Source organism: Bombyx mandarina, chromosome 06 (assembly GCF_030267445.1).
Source record: "Bombyx mandarina strain Sakado chromosome 06, ASM3026744v2".
Classification (NCBI taxonomy): domain Eukaryota; kingdom Metazoa; phylum Arthropoda; class Insecta; order Lepidoptera; family Bombycidae; genus Bombyx; species Bombyx mandarina.
The window spans coordinates 2219858-2238469 of record NC_143213.1 but is presented as its reverse complement, the minus strand read 5'-3'; the positions used below and the strand labels follow the sequence as shown (position 1 = coordinate 2238469).

The 18612-nt window shown below is 33.8% G+C and overlaps 3 protein-coding genes across 3 annotated transcripts; 2 read left to right on the top strand and 1 right to left on the bottom strand.

The window, feature by feature from the left end:
* The first annotated feature begins 1003 nt into the window (after positions 1-1003).
* Positions 1004-4067, top strand: LOC114240006 (esterase CG5412). Its single transcript, XM_028170459.2, has 4 exons — positions 1004-1566; positions 2494-2691; positions 3287-3427; positions 3831-4067. Exons 1-4 carry the CDS (start codon positions 1299-1301, stop codon positions 4001-4003), a joined length of 780 nt encoding a protein of 259 aa, XP_028026260.1. The 5' UTR covers positions 1004-1298; the 3' UTR covers positions 4004-4067.
* Positions 4068-4342: 275 nt separating this feature from the next.
* LOC114240004 (tRNA (guanine(10)-N(2))-methyltransferase TRMT11) lies at positions 4343-11246 on the top strand. Its single transcript, XM_028170457.2, has 9 exons — positions 4343-4545; positions 4618-4992; positions 5276-5410; positions 5638-5827; positions 6624-6697; positions 7237-7375; positions 8522-8720; positions 9920-10090; positions 11090-11246. Exons 1-9 carry the CDS (start codon positions 4489-4491, stop codon positions 11202-11204), a joined length of 1455 nt encoding a protein of 484 aa, XP_028026258.2. The 5' UTR covers positions 4343-4488; the 3' UTR covers positions 11205-11246.
* Positions 11247-11500: 254 nt separating this feature from the next.
* Positions 11501-17117, bottom strand: LOC114240005 (ER membrane protein complex subunit 2). The gene is made up of 7 exons (XM_028170458.2): positions 16913-17117; positions 15524-15637; positions 14642-14792; positions 14201-14344; positions 13933-14089; positions 13370-13465; positions 11501-12626 (listed from the first exon to the last, which is right to left on the bottom strand). Exons 1-7 carry the CDS (start codon positions 16944-16946, stop codon positions 12465-12467), a joined length of 858 nt encoding a protein of 285 aa, XP_028026259.1. The 5' UTR covers positions 16947-17117; the 3' UTR covers positions 11501-12464.
* Positions 17118-18612: the final 1495 nt, after the last annotated feature.

Genomic DNA, 18612 nt, shown 5'->3' with positions numbered 1-18612 from the left:
CTGCCAGAGTCCGAAAGAACGCGTTTGCGGCGCGGCGTGAAAAAGAATTAAGAAATCTCTCGCTCATTGCTCTTTGAGTTTTGCTGGGAGCCGACAACGAGAGTCCCTGATTGGTCGCGCCGCGCCGTGCGATCAGACGCGGCTACCGTTTGGGTTGCTATATCGTTATTTACTGCAACTTTTTCAGTGAACTTTTTGGAGAATCCCGAGAAGCTACGTCTAACGGCTTTGTTTCATTTTTCCACATTTATACACTTTCAGTACTTTCACAGATACTAAACAGTTACACACATATTTCTTTGGGTTTTATGTTAAGAAGGAAATTGCTAAAATTTCACCAAAACGTATGAGCGAGCATGAGGGCTCATACAGGAAAATGAAAGATTCGTATGTATGTAGGTATGGTGTAATATTTGCACTTTACCTGTACCTATTTGAATAATGAAATTATTACTGAACGTTGACAGGTCTTTTTGGCGGGAACGCGTGAACTGAAATTGTGTGTTTTGTTCTATTTTGTCTATTTTGTGTTTCTTCAGGTTTAAACGTGTAATAACGATGGTTTATTAACTGTTTAGTATCTGTGAAAGTGCACAAATGTGGGAAATAAAACAAAGCCGCTGGACTAAGTTCTCGGGATCCTCCAAAAAGTCTACTGAAAAAATCTTGGTAAATGACCACCATTTTACTGAGATTATATTTCATTCCATATCATCTCATCTCATTTCTTTTTATTTCATTTCATTTCATGCCTTGCTTCATAATATAATCAACTTCATTTCATTTCACTTCATATTATCATTTGCAGAGTTAATTACTATATTAATCAAATTACTTTCTCAACCTAATTTATCAATACTGTCCCACGCTGCTAATCTAATTCATACCTACACTGATATTAATAATGACCAACATGGACAGTTTCCTTCGTTTATTATTATTAATAAACTGTAAATAATTAAAACGGCGAAAAAAATCTTAGTACTTGACACTGGCTAATGCACAAACCGTGCGCGTGTAAGTAACCGTAGACTATACGGTACACTTAATTTTTACATTTTTTACAAGTGACAATAAAAAAAAATTTAAGGACTGCAAAATGTGCGAGTCAATGGGATTTAATTATAAAATTATTATTATTGTTTAATTTATGAATTGGTGTATGTTTTGCGGCGTACAAATAAATTAAATACTAAATTTGCTGCTCATTCTAACCAAAAGATTAAAGTAATGTAAGTGGTGTCTAGTAGGCCTGGTGTTAGTCCATCAAGAGTTTATTTCGTTTACCTTAATTTTTTATGGTTACTCTGAAACGTATAGTAATTAACAGAAACTCGATATTTGTACGAGCCATGTCTGAACACAATTCAAATTCCAACCAATCAGAAAACATGATGGATACGGAACAACCCAAGTTAAAAATATTGGCTTTTCACGGTTACCGGCAGAACGGTACCGTATTCAGAGCTAAAATAGGATCATTCCGGAAGGCTGTTGCTAAATACGCACAGCTAACTTTTATTTCTGCCCCTCATAAAGTCTTGAATGATGGCAGTGGAAGTGAAGGTTTGTTGTTTACTGCTGTAAATATATAATTTAATATTGAAAACTATAAATTTTATAATTTTAATTCCACAAACTCTTGTTTCCTTCTTCTAGCATGATCAAATAGCATGGATATTTAGTAGTCTATTATTTCTATTTAATTTTTATTGTTATAGATTCAGCTGGTTACCTTGTGTAAAGCGGTTACCAGAAGCTATAAGGACTTGAAATCTACATCTACAAAGTTTTACATTTAAGGTCAAAGTCTTACTTGCACCAGAAACCACGATAAAAGATTACTTGCTCACAGTCTTATGAAGCAAACAGAAAAATCAAAGAGCAACCCAACATCTACAACAATCATAACTTTTATATTATAATTCCAACATCTACAACAATCATAACTTTTATATTATAATTTAAATTATAATATAAAAGTTATGATTGTTGTAGATGTTAGATAACTTTTATATTATAATTTAGATTATAATATAAAAGTTATGAGATTAATAGCTAAAGACAATCCTCATCTAAGATTTTTTTTCATTCTGCTTATCCATGGATAGGATGAGTGATGAACAATAATATTGCATGAAAGTTATGTCAAAAAATAAAAATTAAATTATTAATTGAGACTAGAATCTAATGGTGAACATAAAAATAGAGGGAGAACAATAACACACTACTAACAATATTTATTTATTTATTTTATTAACTTTGTAGCCACACAAGCATACTGCTTACCTGATGATGAGTGGTTATCATCATCAGGTAAGCAGTTATCATTGTTCTTGAACAACAGCAATGTTAGGAGTATGCCAAGACCATGAGCTCGAAAGCTCACTTGAAGAAAGCTATGTTATAGCCTCAGGAAACAAAATTTCATTCTACATTTCTAAAGAAGATTATCCATATTAGATTTTAAGCCATAATTAATTTTTTTCACAGATTCTCGCTCATGGTGGTTCAATTCAGAAGATAACACATTCAGCGGCAAGTGTTTAGGAGGTCCGGCTGTGGGTTTTGAAGAAACTTTGAGATTAATTGAGTTGGTTGTGGAGGAGCATGGACCTTTCCATGGATTCATGGGTTTCTCACAGGGAGCATGTTTGGTGGGTTTATTGGCGGCCATGCAACAAAAAGGATGTAAGTTAAAAATGAATGTTTTTAGATTTTTTTTTATTTGTAGGCAGAACATATGCCTCACTTATTGGGGAGTGGTTATCGTCACTCAAGGATGTCAACAATTCCAGGATCATTGCCAGGTTGTTATGTATAATAAAGTTGAATGACTTAAGTCTTCAGTGGTTATCACAGCCACAAGACATCACAGTATGAATGCTCTTATCCAGCTAACTTATCCACAGACACTTAACCAGCTAACAGATATTATATCAAAATTACAATTTTTAAAATACAATGTTATTGTAAAAACACTTATTCCACCATAATTAAATAGAAAATGTGGAAAAGCATTTGTGGCACACACAAACAACAACATAAATTTAATTGTTGAATTGGATTTAAGGGTTCAGATTGGATTCCGGTAATATAATAATACTTATCATACATCACCTATCGCTGATATTTTTTGCTATTAGTTAAGAAAGCTAGCATGATACTCATAGGCAAAGAGTTCCAAATCTTTCTCGTAATATCATGTATTCAAATTATCTTATGACTTCGTTACTTTGCATACATTAATGCAAAAAAGTTTTAAAGATGTAATGTTTTTTTTCAGATTTAAAGTATGCTTTTGATTTTGCAATATTTCTATCAGGATTCAGATCGGAGAGTTTAGTACATAAAGGTTTTTATGATGAGGATATTGCATTGCCTTCATTACATGTTTATGGCGAAAGTGACTCCATTATACCAAAAGGTATATATTATACATTAATTAATAAACGAAAATCTGGTACCCACATGGGAAGGGAAAGATTGAAAAAATTGGTATGTCCTCTAATATTCACGAGACACTTAAATTTAAAGACAACTGGTTTGTGTAATTCTGATCTATACAATGAAGCAATGGGAAAAATATAGGCAGTCTATAAGTGGTTACTGAGAAAATGACCTCGGCAGCTTTTTTCTTGTTTTTTTTTCGCTATTGCAATTGGTTTCCTGCAACTGGCCATTTGACAAGTCTTAATTGTTATGCATAACAGCTGCCTCACCACTCAAACTGGAATGTATGATTCATGGCGGAAATGGACTGGATATTGGTACCTGCTGAACCCCCCAAGAACTAAGTTGAGAAACTAAAAGAAATTATTTTGTTTTAGAAATGAGTGAATCTCTAATCAACATATTCATAAAACCGACGGTATCAGAACACTCTGGCGGACACTATGTTACTTGTTCTGATGGCCTAAAGTATACATACCAAGATTTTTTGAAGAGCAGGCATCAGGAACTAGTTGAAGAAAATAGCTCAGATAAAAATGAGAAGACATAATTTTAGTTTTAATATATGTACTTGTGATGTGTAAATATTAAATTAGAATTAAGTAATTACGTCAGCGATGTAGTTGTTATTTTTCCGCATTCCCATATTAAAAATTACCGACGCGTATGTATGTCCCCAAAATTCCTTTATAATATTCGAGATTTTGAGCTAGAATTGTTTTCACTTAAAACACATTTATTTTTTACTACCCAAAGAAAGACCTTTTTCATTCTGAAGAGCTTACTATGCAAAATGTGTTCTTAGATTGTCGGAAATGTATAACATGACAATATTAATTGTTACCATTCTGAAATTTTAATTACTTAGGCTTAAAGGTCGAGATACAAGCAGCGCTGCCTTAGTACATGAAAAAAAATCTAACCAAAATAAAAACAGCAGCACGTGACATTTTTAGATTAATGATAAATTAAAAGATAATTACAGTTAATAGAAATACAAAAATTTCATGGAACTAATGTATACTTGAAGTTAAAATGTGGCGGCGATATTTATTATGGTTCGCTCACGAACACGTTGATTTCAGACATGCTGTATGTGCTTATCTTTTGGTGTTATCAGAATTAAATTGCATTATTACTAAAAACATTTACTAAATGTTTCAGGAAATCAATAGTATTTTGTCCTTATTCAAAATACCCATCAAATTCATTGAGAAACCGTGTTTGGAGAAGCCGTATTGGATTGTAGAACTCCCTTCAGAAGATTGTGCGAAAAAGATCGCCTCTCGGTCTGTTTTGATGAAAAATTGTATAGAATTGTGGTCAAGAGCTAAAAGTATTGACCAATTACATATTAATTTACGCAAATCAGTTCAAAATACCACCTCTAAATGGATTTTCGAAAATGTGGAATGTGCTGACCATATCTGCCCTAAAGAATTGATTGATGTGTGCTGTTCACCTAACAGTTCATTTAAAATAGAAGTCGAAACATTCTGCAAACATTTTTCAATCCAGGAAAAACTGGATAAAATTGAGGTCTGTATTAAATGAATAATTTGCTAAATATCTCTCATTAATCTTATCTCATTAATTTCTTTAAAAAATATTTACAAAACCTCCCATGGTAAAACTATAAAATAAACTTTTGAATGATTACTTATGAAATCAAATTATTTATTATTATTCTTTCAAAGGAAATCTAAACTATTTTGAATACATTAAATTATAAAGAAAAGGAAAACACTAGTTTACATAAATTTTGGTAGGAAACTATTCAATTACAGCACAGTATTAAGATATTAATAAATATAAATTACAGGAATTTACATACTTACCACTGAAAGGATCAGTCAAATTAAAGAATCCAGATATTACATTATCATACCTGGAGTTTTATGGAGTTAATCCTAATAATGTACCTGAACAACCCTATGACTTGTTCTTTGGAAAATGGGTAAAATAATTATGTTTTCTTATATAAAAATCTTTAAAGGTTTCATGATTAGGTTATAATAAAGGTGTAAAATTATGCTCTAAATTTATTGCCCCACTTAGTTTAGTATTTATAAGATTTGTCTTCTAAAAGGTTTTTTTTTCTAATTTTCTTCTTACATTCATTCCTAAGCACCGTGTTTACTAAATTCAAAGTGTTAATTTAAAATATAATATTTAAATTTGTAGATAGCTGAAGGTCAAAGGGATTTAATTCGGTTTCATTCATTAAAAAAACGCAAGTTCATTGGGAACACAAGCATGGATGCGCAATTAGCTATTGTGATGGCTAATCAAGCCCAAATTGCTCCCGGTCATATTGTGATTGATCCTTTTGTGGGCTCTGGTTCATTGTTGATTGCAGCTGCACATTTTGGAGGTATTTGTTTGTATAACTTTTGTATCTTCTATGCTATTGTAAAAATTTTAAACTGAACTACTTATTATTTAAAGTCGCCTTAATTATCATTTACTTGTACTTCACCACTGTCACTCCTACCAACTTATAGTGAAAATCTGTCCACCTCATCCAATTTCTAGCTACCTTTGGTCATTTCTCAAACAAGTCAGAGGACACCGTGCCTCTTTGGTACTTACGTGATAGAGCATAAAAGAAACTAGATTATTTAAACTACCATACTCAAGAGGATTTTTTGAATATTTTTTGAGTGGACAAACTCATGGACCACCTGGTGTGAAGTGGTCACCAGAGGCTGTAAACATCAACTATCTAACTACTAAACTAAACTAACTACTAAACTAAACTAACTAACAATCCCACCGCTCATCTTGAGATATGAGTTCCAATTCTCCCTTTTTAAAAATATAATGTTTTAAACCGAAATGCATTACTGCTCAGAGAAACAGGGAGGGTGGTGGTACCCACCCGTACGGCCTCTCAAAATGCTCTACCACCAGTAATTATGCAAATTATATTTTTTGTGGGTTTGATTTATTATATGTTGTTATTCCTTCGCCGTGGAAATCATTTGTGAACATTGTCTAGTACATGTTTTATTACAAAACTAGCTACATGCGAATTCGAACACTGGCACATTCGCATTGCTCAATACAAATGCACTGGCCCTCTTATCCTTTAGGCTACAATGACTTCATATGTCTCTGTGTATTTGTTTCTTCTGTAACTAATGTAATAACTATTAGCTTGTTTGTAGCATATGTATGGGGTTCAGATATTGACTACATGATGCTACATGGTAGAACGAGACCAACACGAGTCGGTCAAAAGGTAACAGTGTATGTATTAAATATATGTGGTGTTGGAATGTAAACGTAATAACTAGATTTATTATTATTTATTGGAACAGATGAAATACCATACATAACATTGAGTCTGTATGAGATCTAAGTCTTGACTACATAAGATCTTCGTTACGTTATGCTTTAATTTTATTTCACAGAATTTTTTACTGCACCAAATGGTGAGAGTACACAATCCTTTTAATATAAAATGATTCTATACTCGTATATAATTGCTAATGTTTGTTGCATAACTGTTATTGTGTCTGGCCCATCCCACAAACTGAAATATATGACTGCTTAAACATGATTATTATTCTTTGATCTAGAACCACCAACAGAACTCTTATTGTTACATTAAGTCCGTGTTACTATTTTATTCTGAAATAATTAACATTACATATAGGCAACTGAACATTAAGAAACAATCAAGTGATATTATTAACATTTAAAAAAAAAACATACATTAAAATTAAATATAATTACTAATAATAAATAAACTGATACATTCTCTCACAATTGCAACAGGTACGATCAAAAGAGGAGAGTATTAGGAATAATTTGAAGCAATATGGCACGGAGTCTAAATACATTGATATACTGGTCAGTGATTTTTCGTTGCCGCTCTGGAGGGATGGAGTTAAATTCAACGCAATGATTACCGATCGTGAGTTCCTATAACTTAAGCTGTTTTCCAATATTAAAACTAAAAACTACACTATTGTGATATGCTACCGCAAGATTTGTGCAGACCCACTGAGGCCTAGAAACGCAAGGGATAAATGCTGATGTTCATGAGTGATCATAACCATTTAGAATCTAGTGAACCATTGGTTTTCTTCAATAACAAATAACTTTCTTGCAATTCGCTTACTCTATCACTTTTTTGGGATACGTTTTTTGATACAACAATATATACAAATTCATTGTAGTAAACAAAAAATTGTTGAATTTTATTAGTAGGAGGCGTCTAACACAGATTTTATTAAAATTAAAATGAACTAGTAAAGTTGTTTCCTGAAACGATAACAATTTAAATGTTAAATGAAAAAACCACAACAGTCCTTGCCAAAAATAAAAAGTTGCTGTCACTCTGGATGATGTAAGGAAGCTAACAAAACCCCTTAAATGAAATAAAGAAACTGAGATACATAAATCCTGAGATATTACAGTCATTTTTCGGACAGTGTAAAAGATAGGGAGTGATACATTTGATATTTGTAATATTTTAATGCACTATGTCCGTACTAATGTAACAAATAATAAATCAGCTGGTGCGCGGGGTCAATGACCTCTCACAGGAGACTCACGCTAATTTCGCGTTACATTACATTATACAACATATTTCTAAAAACAAAAAATATTAAATTTTATATTTGTTTAGTGTTGTATCGATTTAGTATAATTGAAGACATGAGTGAATCAAGGTGTTATGTGCCTATAAACCATGTTAGACTCCGGGATTGAGACTTAAATCTCCGAGTTTAAAGGCTATTTTTAGAAATTGCATGTGATGAAGGATTTACGTACGAAGAACAAGTACAAGTACAAAAGTTTGTTGCTCGTTTACTCAAAATTAACAAATTGTATCATATCCACTAATGTCTTTAATTATATGTATGCGGGAATTGATTGAAACAGGTCGAAATCTCAGATTCGTTTCAGTAAGTTAACTCTTAGTTAACTATACTTACTTAGTAACAATTAGTTAAGAAGGGCTACATCGTTTCTTAGTTCAGAAATGCATGATGGTTGCAATACCTGACAGCAGTTTTTTTTTTTTATTAAATTACATCACGACCTAAAATTTCAGCACCGTACGGCGTTCGCGAACCAACAGAGAAGATTGGTATAGAGCGAAACAATTACACTCTATCTGAGGAGCACCTCACAAATCACATACCTTCGAAAGTGGAATACGGCCTTCCTCATATCTACAGTGACCTGTTGAATTTTGCCGCAAGACATCTGGAGATGAACGGGAGACTGGTCTGTTGGTTTCCTGTTATTAGGTGAGGATTACGAACGTTTACGAATATGCAAATTAAAATAGGCGCGTAGGTTCAATGACCTCGTAGAACGTGGAAGGTACCTTCTGAATGAAGGTACTTCTGATTTTTGTAGTTTATTTCACCCGTTCGAATCAATAAAAATAAATGTTGCATTACTTTCGTATAGTGCTAAAACAAAAATATATACATACTAGCTGACCCGGCAGACTTCGTAGTGCCTCAATCGATAAATAAAAGATCTAAACTTTTGTATAAAATAAACTTAAAACAAACAAAAGGAATCTGTCCGACGGGGGACACATCAAAGGGAAAACAAAATTGTAATTTTTATTTAATTCCGAGCATTTATCTACCTTTCAAACCTTCTCTGGACTTCTACAAATAATTCAAGACCAAATTTAGCCAAATCGGTCCACCGTTCTCGAGTTTTAGCGAGACTAACAAACAGCAATTCTTTTATATATATATAGATATCGAGGGGTTTACGACATTTTTGCAACTTTACAGAAGAGCCATTTGAACATTAAAATTTGGAAAAAATATAACAAAAACTTCTTCAGCTATTTGAATGGGGTAAACTTAATTGAAGTTCAATTAAAAACATCGAACTGCTGATGCTGATACCAAATAAAACGCACCTTTAATTACAAAGATAAATGTCTCTTAAACTAAATAGCCTATCAACCCTCGATATAAAATTTTGCTTTCAAAAATGACATAAGAACATAATTGGATCGATCACATTCCCGATCCTGCGGACAGAATGGAAAGCAGTCGACGTCGCCCAAAACACGTCATCTCGGATCCTCCCGATCCACTAACGGTGCTTCTAGGTACTTCAAGCACCGGTCACCGTTCTCGTCGAACCCCTCAATTGCGACGAAGGGCTCGACGAGTAAATTAACTCTCAGACACAGCCCACTGAGTTTCTCGCCGGATCTTCTCAGTGGGTCGCGTTTCCGATCCGGTGGTAGATTCTGCGAAGCACGGCTCTTGCTAGGGTTCGTGTTAGCAACGTCATCAGGTTTGAGCCCCGTGAGCTCACCTACAAACGTTAGGGTTACGCTGAAATAGCCTCTCAAGGCTCTCAGCTTAGGTAGGAAAAAAAAAAAAAAAAGATCGATCAAATTTTATATTGCTAACAATGATTTCAAACTCGTTAATTATTAATAATATTGTTTTTGAATTGTATGATCAAGGGCCGACTATCAAGATGAGCAGTTGCCTTCTCATCCGTGCCTCAAGTTGATCGCAAACTCGGAACAGATCTTAACCAAGTTGACAGCACGACGCCTGCTGACGTTTGAGAAGATATGTGATGACGTATCCAGTGTAACTGTTGATCCCAGCAGTGGAGTTCCCAATTTTAGGTAACTTCTATCCATCTATACTAATATTATAAAGAGGAAAGATTTGTTTGTTTGTTTGTATTGAATAGGCTCCGAAACTACTGAACCGATTTGAAAAATTCTTCCACTGTTTGGAAGCTACACTGTTCCCGAGTGACATAGGATATAATATTTTTGAAAAAAATTAGGCATCCTTACTAAAACTCCAATAATGTAACACAAGGTGTAAAAAATTACCTAAAATATTCTTTACATCGCGTGCCCTGCGAAAACTATTGATGATAGAATAAAATAATGTACTACGACTTTGTAGAAACTATTATAGTTATGCTGCAATAAGTGTTCTTTTATTTAAAAAAATTAAACGTCAAATATCGTTGAAATTTTTGTTAAAGACCCGAGCGGAGCTGGAGCTGGTCGCTTGTCTATTATAAAAATGAAGTGAAAAGTATTTGTGTATAGAAAATGGGTTACATAAAAAAATAATTAAATTAGTCAATTTAATTGGCAAAATATTAGTCATTTACAATTTAGAAATCTAAACATAAATTAATGTGACTTTCAACACTGAGGTTTGAGATTGACATTTGACAGACTTGTGGCGGGAACATATCTTCCTTTTTCCCTTCCTCTAAGTTTCGGAAATCTAAAGTTTTAGATTTGTATAAATATAAGCAAGACTTATAAATTAGTTCGCCAAAAAAGTTTCACTTCTGACATGTGTACTTTGTACGCACGCACTTTTTTTTTATTGGTTAGATGGGTAGACGAGCTCACAGCCCACCTGGTGTTAAGTGGTTACTGGAGCCCATAGACATTTACAACGTAAATGCGCCGACCACCTTGAGATATAAGTTCTATGGTCTCAAGTATAGTTACAACAGCTGCCCCGCCCTTCAAACCGAAACGCATTACTGCGTCACGGCAGAAATAGGCAGGGCGGTGGTACCTACCCGCGCGGACCCACAAGAGGTCCTACCACCAGTAAAATGCGATGACTAACATTCATTTGTATTTTAGAGACAAATACTTTGCAATCGGAGAAGAAACAAGACGCGAACGTAAGGAGAGGAGAGCGGAGGAGATAGCCACGTACGCGGCGGTGAAAGCGAGACTCGGTAATGAAGTCACATAGCACAATTTAAATGTAAACTGTAATATATCATTTTAAAATAAGTACACTTTGTTTTTATTTAGTTATTTTGTGTAGACCTTAGGTCAAATGGCGCTATGGATTGTGTAGTTTAGTCATATTCATATTTTAAAGTAATATAGTTCGTTTAAATCTCAGCAATAGTTACAGAAAACGGATAATATAATTAATAAGATATGTTCTCATGTGTATGCAACCTCGAACCCGCAACTTGTCACACGACGCCTCTGGCAGGGTTAGTTTCTTTGGTTATTATATAATATAATAAGAGAAACCTCTTTATAATTTAACAACTTTATTATTTAAATACTTAAATAATATTTTAAATTAGGTCTTTAAATTATAGAATATAATTTAAACATTTTAAAATGCTTCAAATTAAATATAAGTGAAACATTGAGACCGACAACACAGATTGCAAGAGCCAAGAGCCAATCATTTATATCAATGAATAATAATTATTATTTCATATCAAATTAGAGGGTTGTTAGAGGAATATTCATTCAAATATATGTTGACGAATAACACCTTAGTCACGTACACCTCACACGAATACTGTGAAGTAATTTTCTTATCAGGAGATCAATAAATATCTAAGATCGCTAGTGTTCATAGACAGAGTTCCTGGTGATATTTAATAAAACTAAGGCTACCTACCTGGTCTCGAATTTTCACCCGATTTTATTGATCTACATTACTTTAAACCAAACCATACGCACATCACAACTATGCAAGTAACCATCCAAGACTATTTATTATATGTACCATTTGAAACAAACCAAATTTATTTGTTGTTAGCCCAATGAAAATATTATTAAACTAGATACAATCGCAAATATCTATTGAAATGTTTAATGTATCAAATATTTTCTTTAAATTAGCCCAAGAGGAAACGCGGAGTGTGTTAAAAACATTGCCCTGTTTCTCCATAACTTCAGTACACTGTCCATGTGTTTTTTTATTTATTTATTGCATATAATGATTGAAAGAGCTAATCCGGCGGTAAACAATTACCAGGTCCATAGACATGACAACGTGACTGTCGCCTCTGACCTTGACACATAACGTCAAAGCCTATCATTCCAATTTCCTGGTATCCGCAATTCCTCTAAGCAATGTTACTATAATAATAGATTTCTAATTGATATTAATCCGAAATACACTTATCAACATACATGTGACTCCCAGAAACCTCGATGCTGAGTTCCAAGAGACATCACATAATGAAAGATACCAGTTAATTTATTCAGTTATGGCCAACGATAGCATCATCTGGGACAGTTGACTTGTCGGCTGAGTTTGTTTGGTCGCTTTGGACTGAGCCCAGTGACACAGTTTCCAGACTTCCTTGCGCTTGCCACTGTTCCCTGATGATTTGTAGTGGTTCAGTAGATTTGTTGTTGTCTGTTAAATAGGCACAAAGGTAATTTTTTTATAAAGTTACTATTCTTTTACATGTTTATGTTGACGTAATGAGAATTTGCTCGGGTAACCACCCAACTGTTAACTGTTTCTTTTGTTGCGTAATTGATCTGTTGTTCTGGCCTGTAGGGTGTGGGGATGACCACTACAGAATACATAGCCCTTTAAAACATTATTATATTTGGATTGTGAAAACCTAATTCTACTATTTGTTTACTACTACTATTACTTACTATTACCAATAGCCTTGAAAGGCTATTCTGGCTTCACTGGATGTGTAGAGGCTCACGGGGCTTAGCCTGAGAGATTTTGCTAACCTTTACTATAGAAAGAGCAGTGCTGAATTTGTCATGGATCGGAATGGCGACCCACCAAGAAGAAACTCAAGTGGGTTTACAATAGTCGAACTGAGAGTATAAGTTGTTCTATTTATTCACTCCTCTGAACTATGGAATCATTCAGATCGTATTTTCTAACAATATTTTTTCTTTCTTTGCTTGTGTCTATGCATTTGCTTAGAATAGGTTGTAAGTTCAATTCGTTGTTGGCAACACCGGGGTCTGGTCACGGCAACATTAACGTACGTCAGGCGGAATTAGGAAATGTAATCATAGATATTAGACCTTACATGGCTAAGATTGAGAGACACTTTTCTATATCTAATTTAATTCACTTGCACTTCGTTCTCGTTTTATGAGATTAATGCTTGTGTCACATGTACTTACCAAGTACAGACCCAGCAGCGACCTCATGTTATCTGGATTGAGTTTCACAGATTGACAGTAATACAGTTTTGCCAACTCCAGATTTTCGATGCCGCCCTAAGAACAATAATAGACAATATACAGTTTTAAATATAATATTATTTATATAATCCAGACCAAACAGTTCTTAAATTTCAATGTACATATTTCTAATCATTAAGACACATCCTTGCACTAATTCAGTCCAGGTGTTAAGTGAATACGTTTTTGGTTAAAGCAGTTTTGAAAAGAAAAGCTTAGAAAAATGTTTAGCTTTGAGAGGAGTTAAGGCTTACGAAAAATACAACAAAGTATATGTGTAGAGCAGCATTAATTTAGTATATGGACTATCTTATATGTAATTTACTTATAGTGAAATTGTTTGTAAAATGTAGAGCTCTAAAAATGGACTTGAAGCCCATTTCATAATTTTTGTTGAACTTAAACTTCCAATTATCAAGTACATAATTAATCAATAAATTAAAATTTGTAGTAGTTCTTATTTCAGAAGGTTCAAAGTGAAAACCGACCTTATGTTAACATACCATTGTGTACCGAATATCAGCTAGCCTCTGATGATGCAAGTGGCTGTGAGGCTGATGGAGGAGTAGTTCTTCGGCGCAGAACACGGCACGAGAGTAGTCCTGAACCTGAAGGTACAGGTTGCAAAGCTCTTGCCAGGCTTCCACATCTGACATAAACCTAAATAATACAGAGTAAATTTCTTTATTCCACAATAATTTTTTGGGCTACTTGATATGAATGAGGACAGGTGCTTTCAAAAATTATATGAGTATAACAAAGTAAACATACTTTTTCAAATAGTCCACAAGTTCCTTGATGGCTTCGACTATGTAACCTTGAGCTTTCAGAATGGCGATCCGGCGCTTCCGTGCTGCTGAATTAGTTTCGTCTACTTTGATTATGTTGTCCAGTAATTCTAAAGCTTCATCGAACCTATAAAATACTATGAGCATGAGAAGCTGTTTTTAATTTAAAATGTACATAACAATACTTGGAAACGAAATCAAATGTTGCAGATCAGTTTACAACGAACCTGATTTCAATTGGATACTAGAGACCATAGACATCACAACGTAAATACCATCATTCACCTTGAGACATGATGTGTGACCCATTAAACTGGATCACATGACTGCTTAATAGTAATCATCTGTTATTAATAACAAATAATTGCTTATGGTAAGGAATATCTTAGAGCCAAAATAAAATAGTCTACAAGCAACAACTTACTTCTCCTCTGCCTCTAAAACAGCTGCTTTTAATTTCATAACTCTTAGGCTACCAGGAAACTCATTGGATAGCATCACAAGGCACAACATTGCTATGCAGTACATGTGACAGTCCAATGCTGCATAGATTACTTGCTCCAATATAACGTGTTCTGTAACAAATGCTACATATATAGATGGTGTATATAATTATACACTACAGATATTACATAAACACAGTCATGAGATATTATTATAAAATCAAACTATCCACAACTGTAAATTTTATTATATTTTAATGAATTTGGTATTTCTATGTCATATCTATGTGATTGGTACATTCAAAGTTCTCACGGTTGCTACAGTTCTAGGTATTGAGAGTTCACTCGCAAAAGAATCGATGAGGATGAGATAGCATAACTAGTTTCTACTGAAACAGTAATGAATTTTAAAGGTGGTGCAGCCATTATACTATAAAACTCATGTATAAAGGTGGGCAGCATACAGTACTCTCTTAAGAGAAGATGGGCCGCAATATAGTTAAGCAATAAAAAAAACTTCACAAGGGCAACCTTTAAAGAACTTTTTCTATCAACATCATCATTGAACTGCATTAAGAACAGGTTTGACTAATACTCCAAAATTCAAAACTCACACACATCAGGGTTATAAGTTATTTAAAAGTTATAAACTAGCATTGTGTCATTGTGCTTTTACAACCAAATTAATTGTCTACTAGAATAGTAGAAGCTAGAGAAAAAAAAAAAATCTAAAACCACAATGCGTGTTGGCTGGTGAATAGATGTGTTCTCGGTTATATTTCATTTACTTATCCTCAAGTATTTGAGCTGCTTGTACATTTGCCAATTTAAGTGATTCAAAACATAAAAAGATCTATACCAACTCTCGTTTCCAAGTTTGTTTACATCTTCTCTGAGAACCACATCCCAAAGTTCCAGGACTTCTTTGCCTCTCCTCTCATTGTTTTCCCTCCACTGACGGAGAAGATCCTTTGCTTCTACAAAACAATATTTCAAAGTTGTGATATCTGAGATCTAAATACTGATTATCAATTTGGTCTGTTATCTATGATGACCTCAATTAACGTAATGTGACTTAAACAATTCAGACAGCTGAGTTTGTTTTGTCAGTTGCTATTAGTACAGTAGTAGATTCGGTTACATTAAGCTGATTCTTCTAACATGCAAGCACACTTGATGTTAACAAATAAATTGTTTAAAAATATAAAACGTTATGTTCATATTTTGTATTATAACAAATGAGTCGACTATTATCAAAGCCGGCAATGTGACTTTTGGACAATTATTGGTAAATCAGAAAAATGAATTATTAACTTTGTATTCCATTTGCAGTCACAAAACTCTTCTGAACGACATCTTAGATAAATAACAGGTTAAGTATTAACCTTTATTTAATGCAGGTTTTGAACCGTATTCTTTGAAGGAGACGATTATATTCAAATCAATCTGTATTGACATATCAATAACATTTTTTTGTCCAAATGCACAGATTACCACCTTTGATAATAGACGACTCAAATTAAAACTCTCACATTAAAAGGTCTAGTTTAATGATGTGTGAACAATGACCTAATATTATATTAACTACAAGATGTCTAGCTAATCTGAAACACAATTAAACACATTTCCTCTATTGACTAATAAAGACTGGTGGTCATGGAATTGCATTAAGGTCTTTTGCCAGCATCTACTCCCGCCCCATTTGCATGCATCCTCCTCAGATGCTCATAAGCGATAACAGTAGGGATGTGATCGCTATAGTATTCAAAATTAAATGTCATGCATTTTGAATAAAATTCCTGACATTCATTTCGGTCAATTTACTCTGCATCTAAGACAGCAATTTTTTTTTCTTTAGTTTACCTGTTAATATGATAGCTATATCAAAGATCATTTTTTGGATTCACTGTTCTAATACAGTAATCTTTCTAAAATGAACAAACAGACGTACAATACTCGATACTGGTAGTAATTGAGGTATTTTTAGCCCATATAAGTACAATCTTACTATGTATACTGCAAAGAATTCATACATTGCGATTGTAAGGGTCAGAGTATACTTTTTATAATGTTTTTGTGCGAATCCACACATTCTGTTATGGAGGTTATATCCTTAAGTAAAATTTTTAGTCTAATTATAAAATCCGGAACTATATTTACTTCAATTAAGATATTTAATTTTGGTCATAGACTGAACCATGTTATGATAACTAGCCCACAGTTATTCATCATATTACTGTTAAACAGCTTACCATTGTGGCTTATTTCTTCGTAATTAAAAGACATTTTGTTTACTGTTTTTAATTTAATTTACCCCTAAAACTTGGACTAATATATCACGGACTGAAACAATTACAAACACTTAAAACAACAAAAATCTAAGTATTTTTAAGTGACCTACAACACTATCTTAAATTATCTTTTTCAAACATTTATGGCAAAATTGGCAGCACTAAATGATATTTTTTTTCTATAGACAGGCAAAAGAAACTTGACCCATATTGCTTAATTTTTTGAAACAAAGGGCGAAGCCTTTGCATTCAAAGTAAAAGGGGAAAGAAATGAAATGAAATGGAATTTAATGAGGTGAGATATTGGAATTTTAAAATTCTAAGTAAAATGTGGCTACTTAGTGAGAGTGCTACAGAAATTTAAACAAAATCAACAAAATAAAATAATTTTCAAGACTCCGCTCTTCGCGTTCTCATTCGGGAATTCGAAGTGAATATCTTCCCGCATCAAACTAAGAAACACCAATTCTTGATAGCTTTATTTGCCCATACAATACCTTGGGCCAGGAACCTGGACCTTCCGCCCTCGTGTAAAGTTTATTCGCGACTGCACCCTCTACCCTAGACTCAAGTTCTACCTCAAGCCAACAAGTGAAGTAAAATGATCCTTTGTATTAAGGCAATCCTTTATAAAACCGTAATACGGTCTATACATGCGATAGATATACAAATTTTGGTATTTTACCACTTAGCACAATTATACTCCCTTCAGAAAATACAGCCCTATATCTGCAGAATAGCCGTCGAAACAATGTGGAACATGAGGAATATGGATTTTTACGTTAATCAGTGCATATCCGAATCTATCCGTAAGTATATTACGAAAGCGTCGAATCACTACGTTGGGTGATGGTGCGACATGTTAACTAATCACGGCTGCCGACAACTACGCTCAGACTCGGCTCATGCAGTAGTCAATCACCGCCAAGGCCCTATATACATACGTCCTTCCTTCTTGCCCACTCCTAGTGCTGCTGTAGGACGTTAGTAGTACTAACGCTAGCAGCAAACAAAATACAGGTCACCGTACTTGTCGAAACCAGCGCAGAGTTTGACGAGATCCTTAACACAGTGATATCGATGTAGAACACGAAATAGTTGCTTTTGAGCTCTTAGGTCTCCTACGAGTGCATTCAGGCACTGGTTAGTAAGCTTCCCCCTTAACCGATTTCCTGTTATCCTTCCTTTCCATAAAAAAAGAAGAATAATCAAAATACGATCTGCACACCTTACAGTGTAAAGTAAGGAATTTTGTTACAAATGTCCACAAAGTCATTTATGAACAATTAAATTGCATTTTAAATTAAACATTCAATAGAATTGAGAATTGTACGCATTGAAGGAATTAGATTGAGAGGAGAGTAAAAAAACATTTTTTTTAAAAGGTAGACCTTCCCTATCTTGAATATCTCAATTTAATTGAAGTACATTAGGAAACAAGGTAATTGCAAATCGTATGTATGGCGTTAAGAGCTGCGCCTCAAATATTTTTTTATTTATGAGGATGATGATAAAATTATTTGTTCATCCATCGTATGGTCATCAGAGCTGGATACATAAGTGAGTCCTCCTTTCACTCAATCCATTATTGGCTGGTACCCTTTGATTTACGAGGCGTATACAGACAAAACAATTTTATCATGTTTGTCATTTACGTTCTC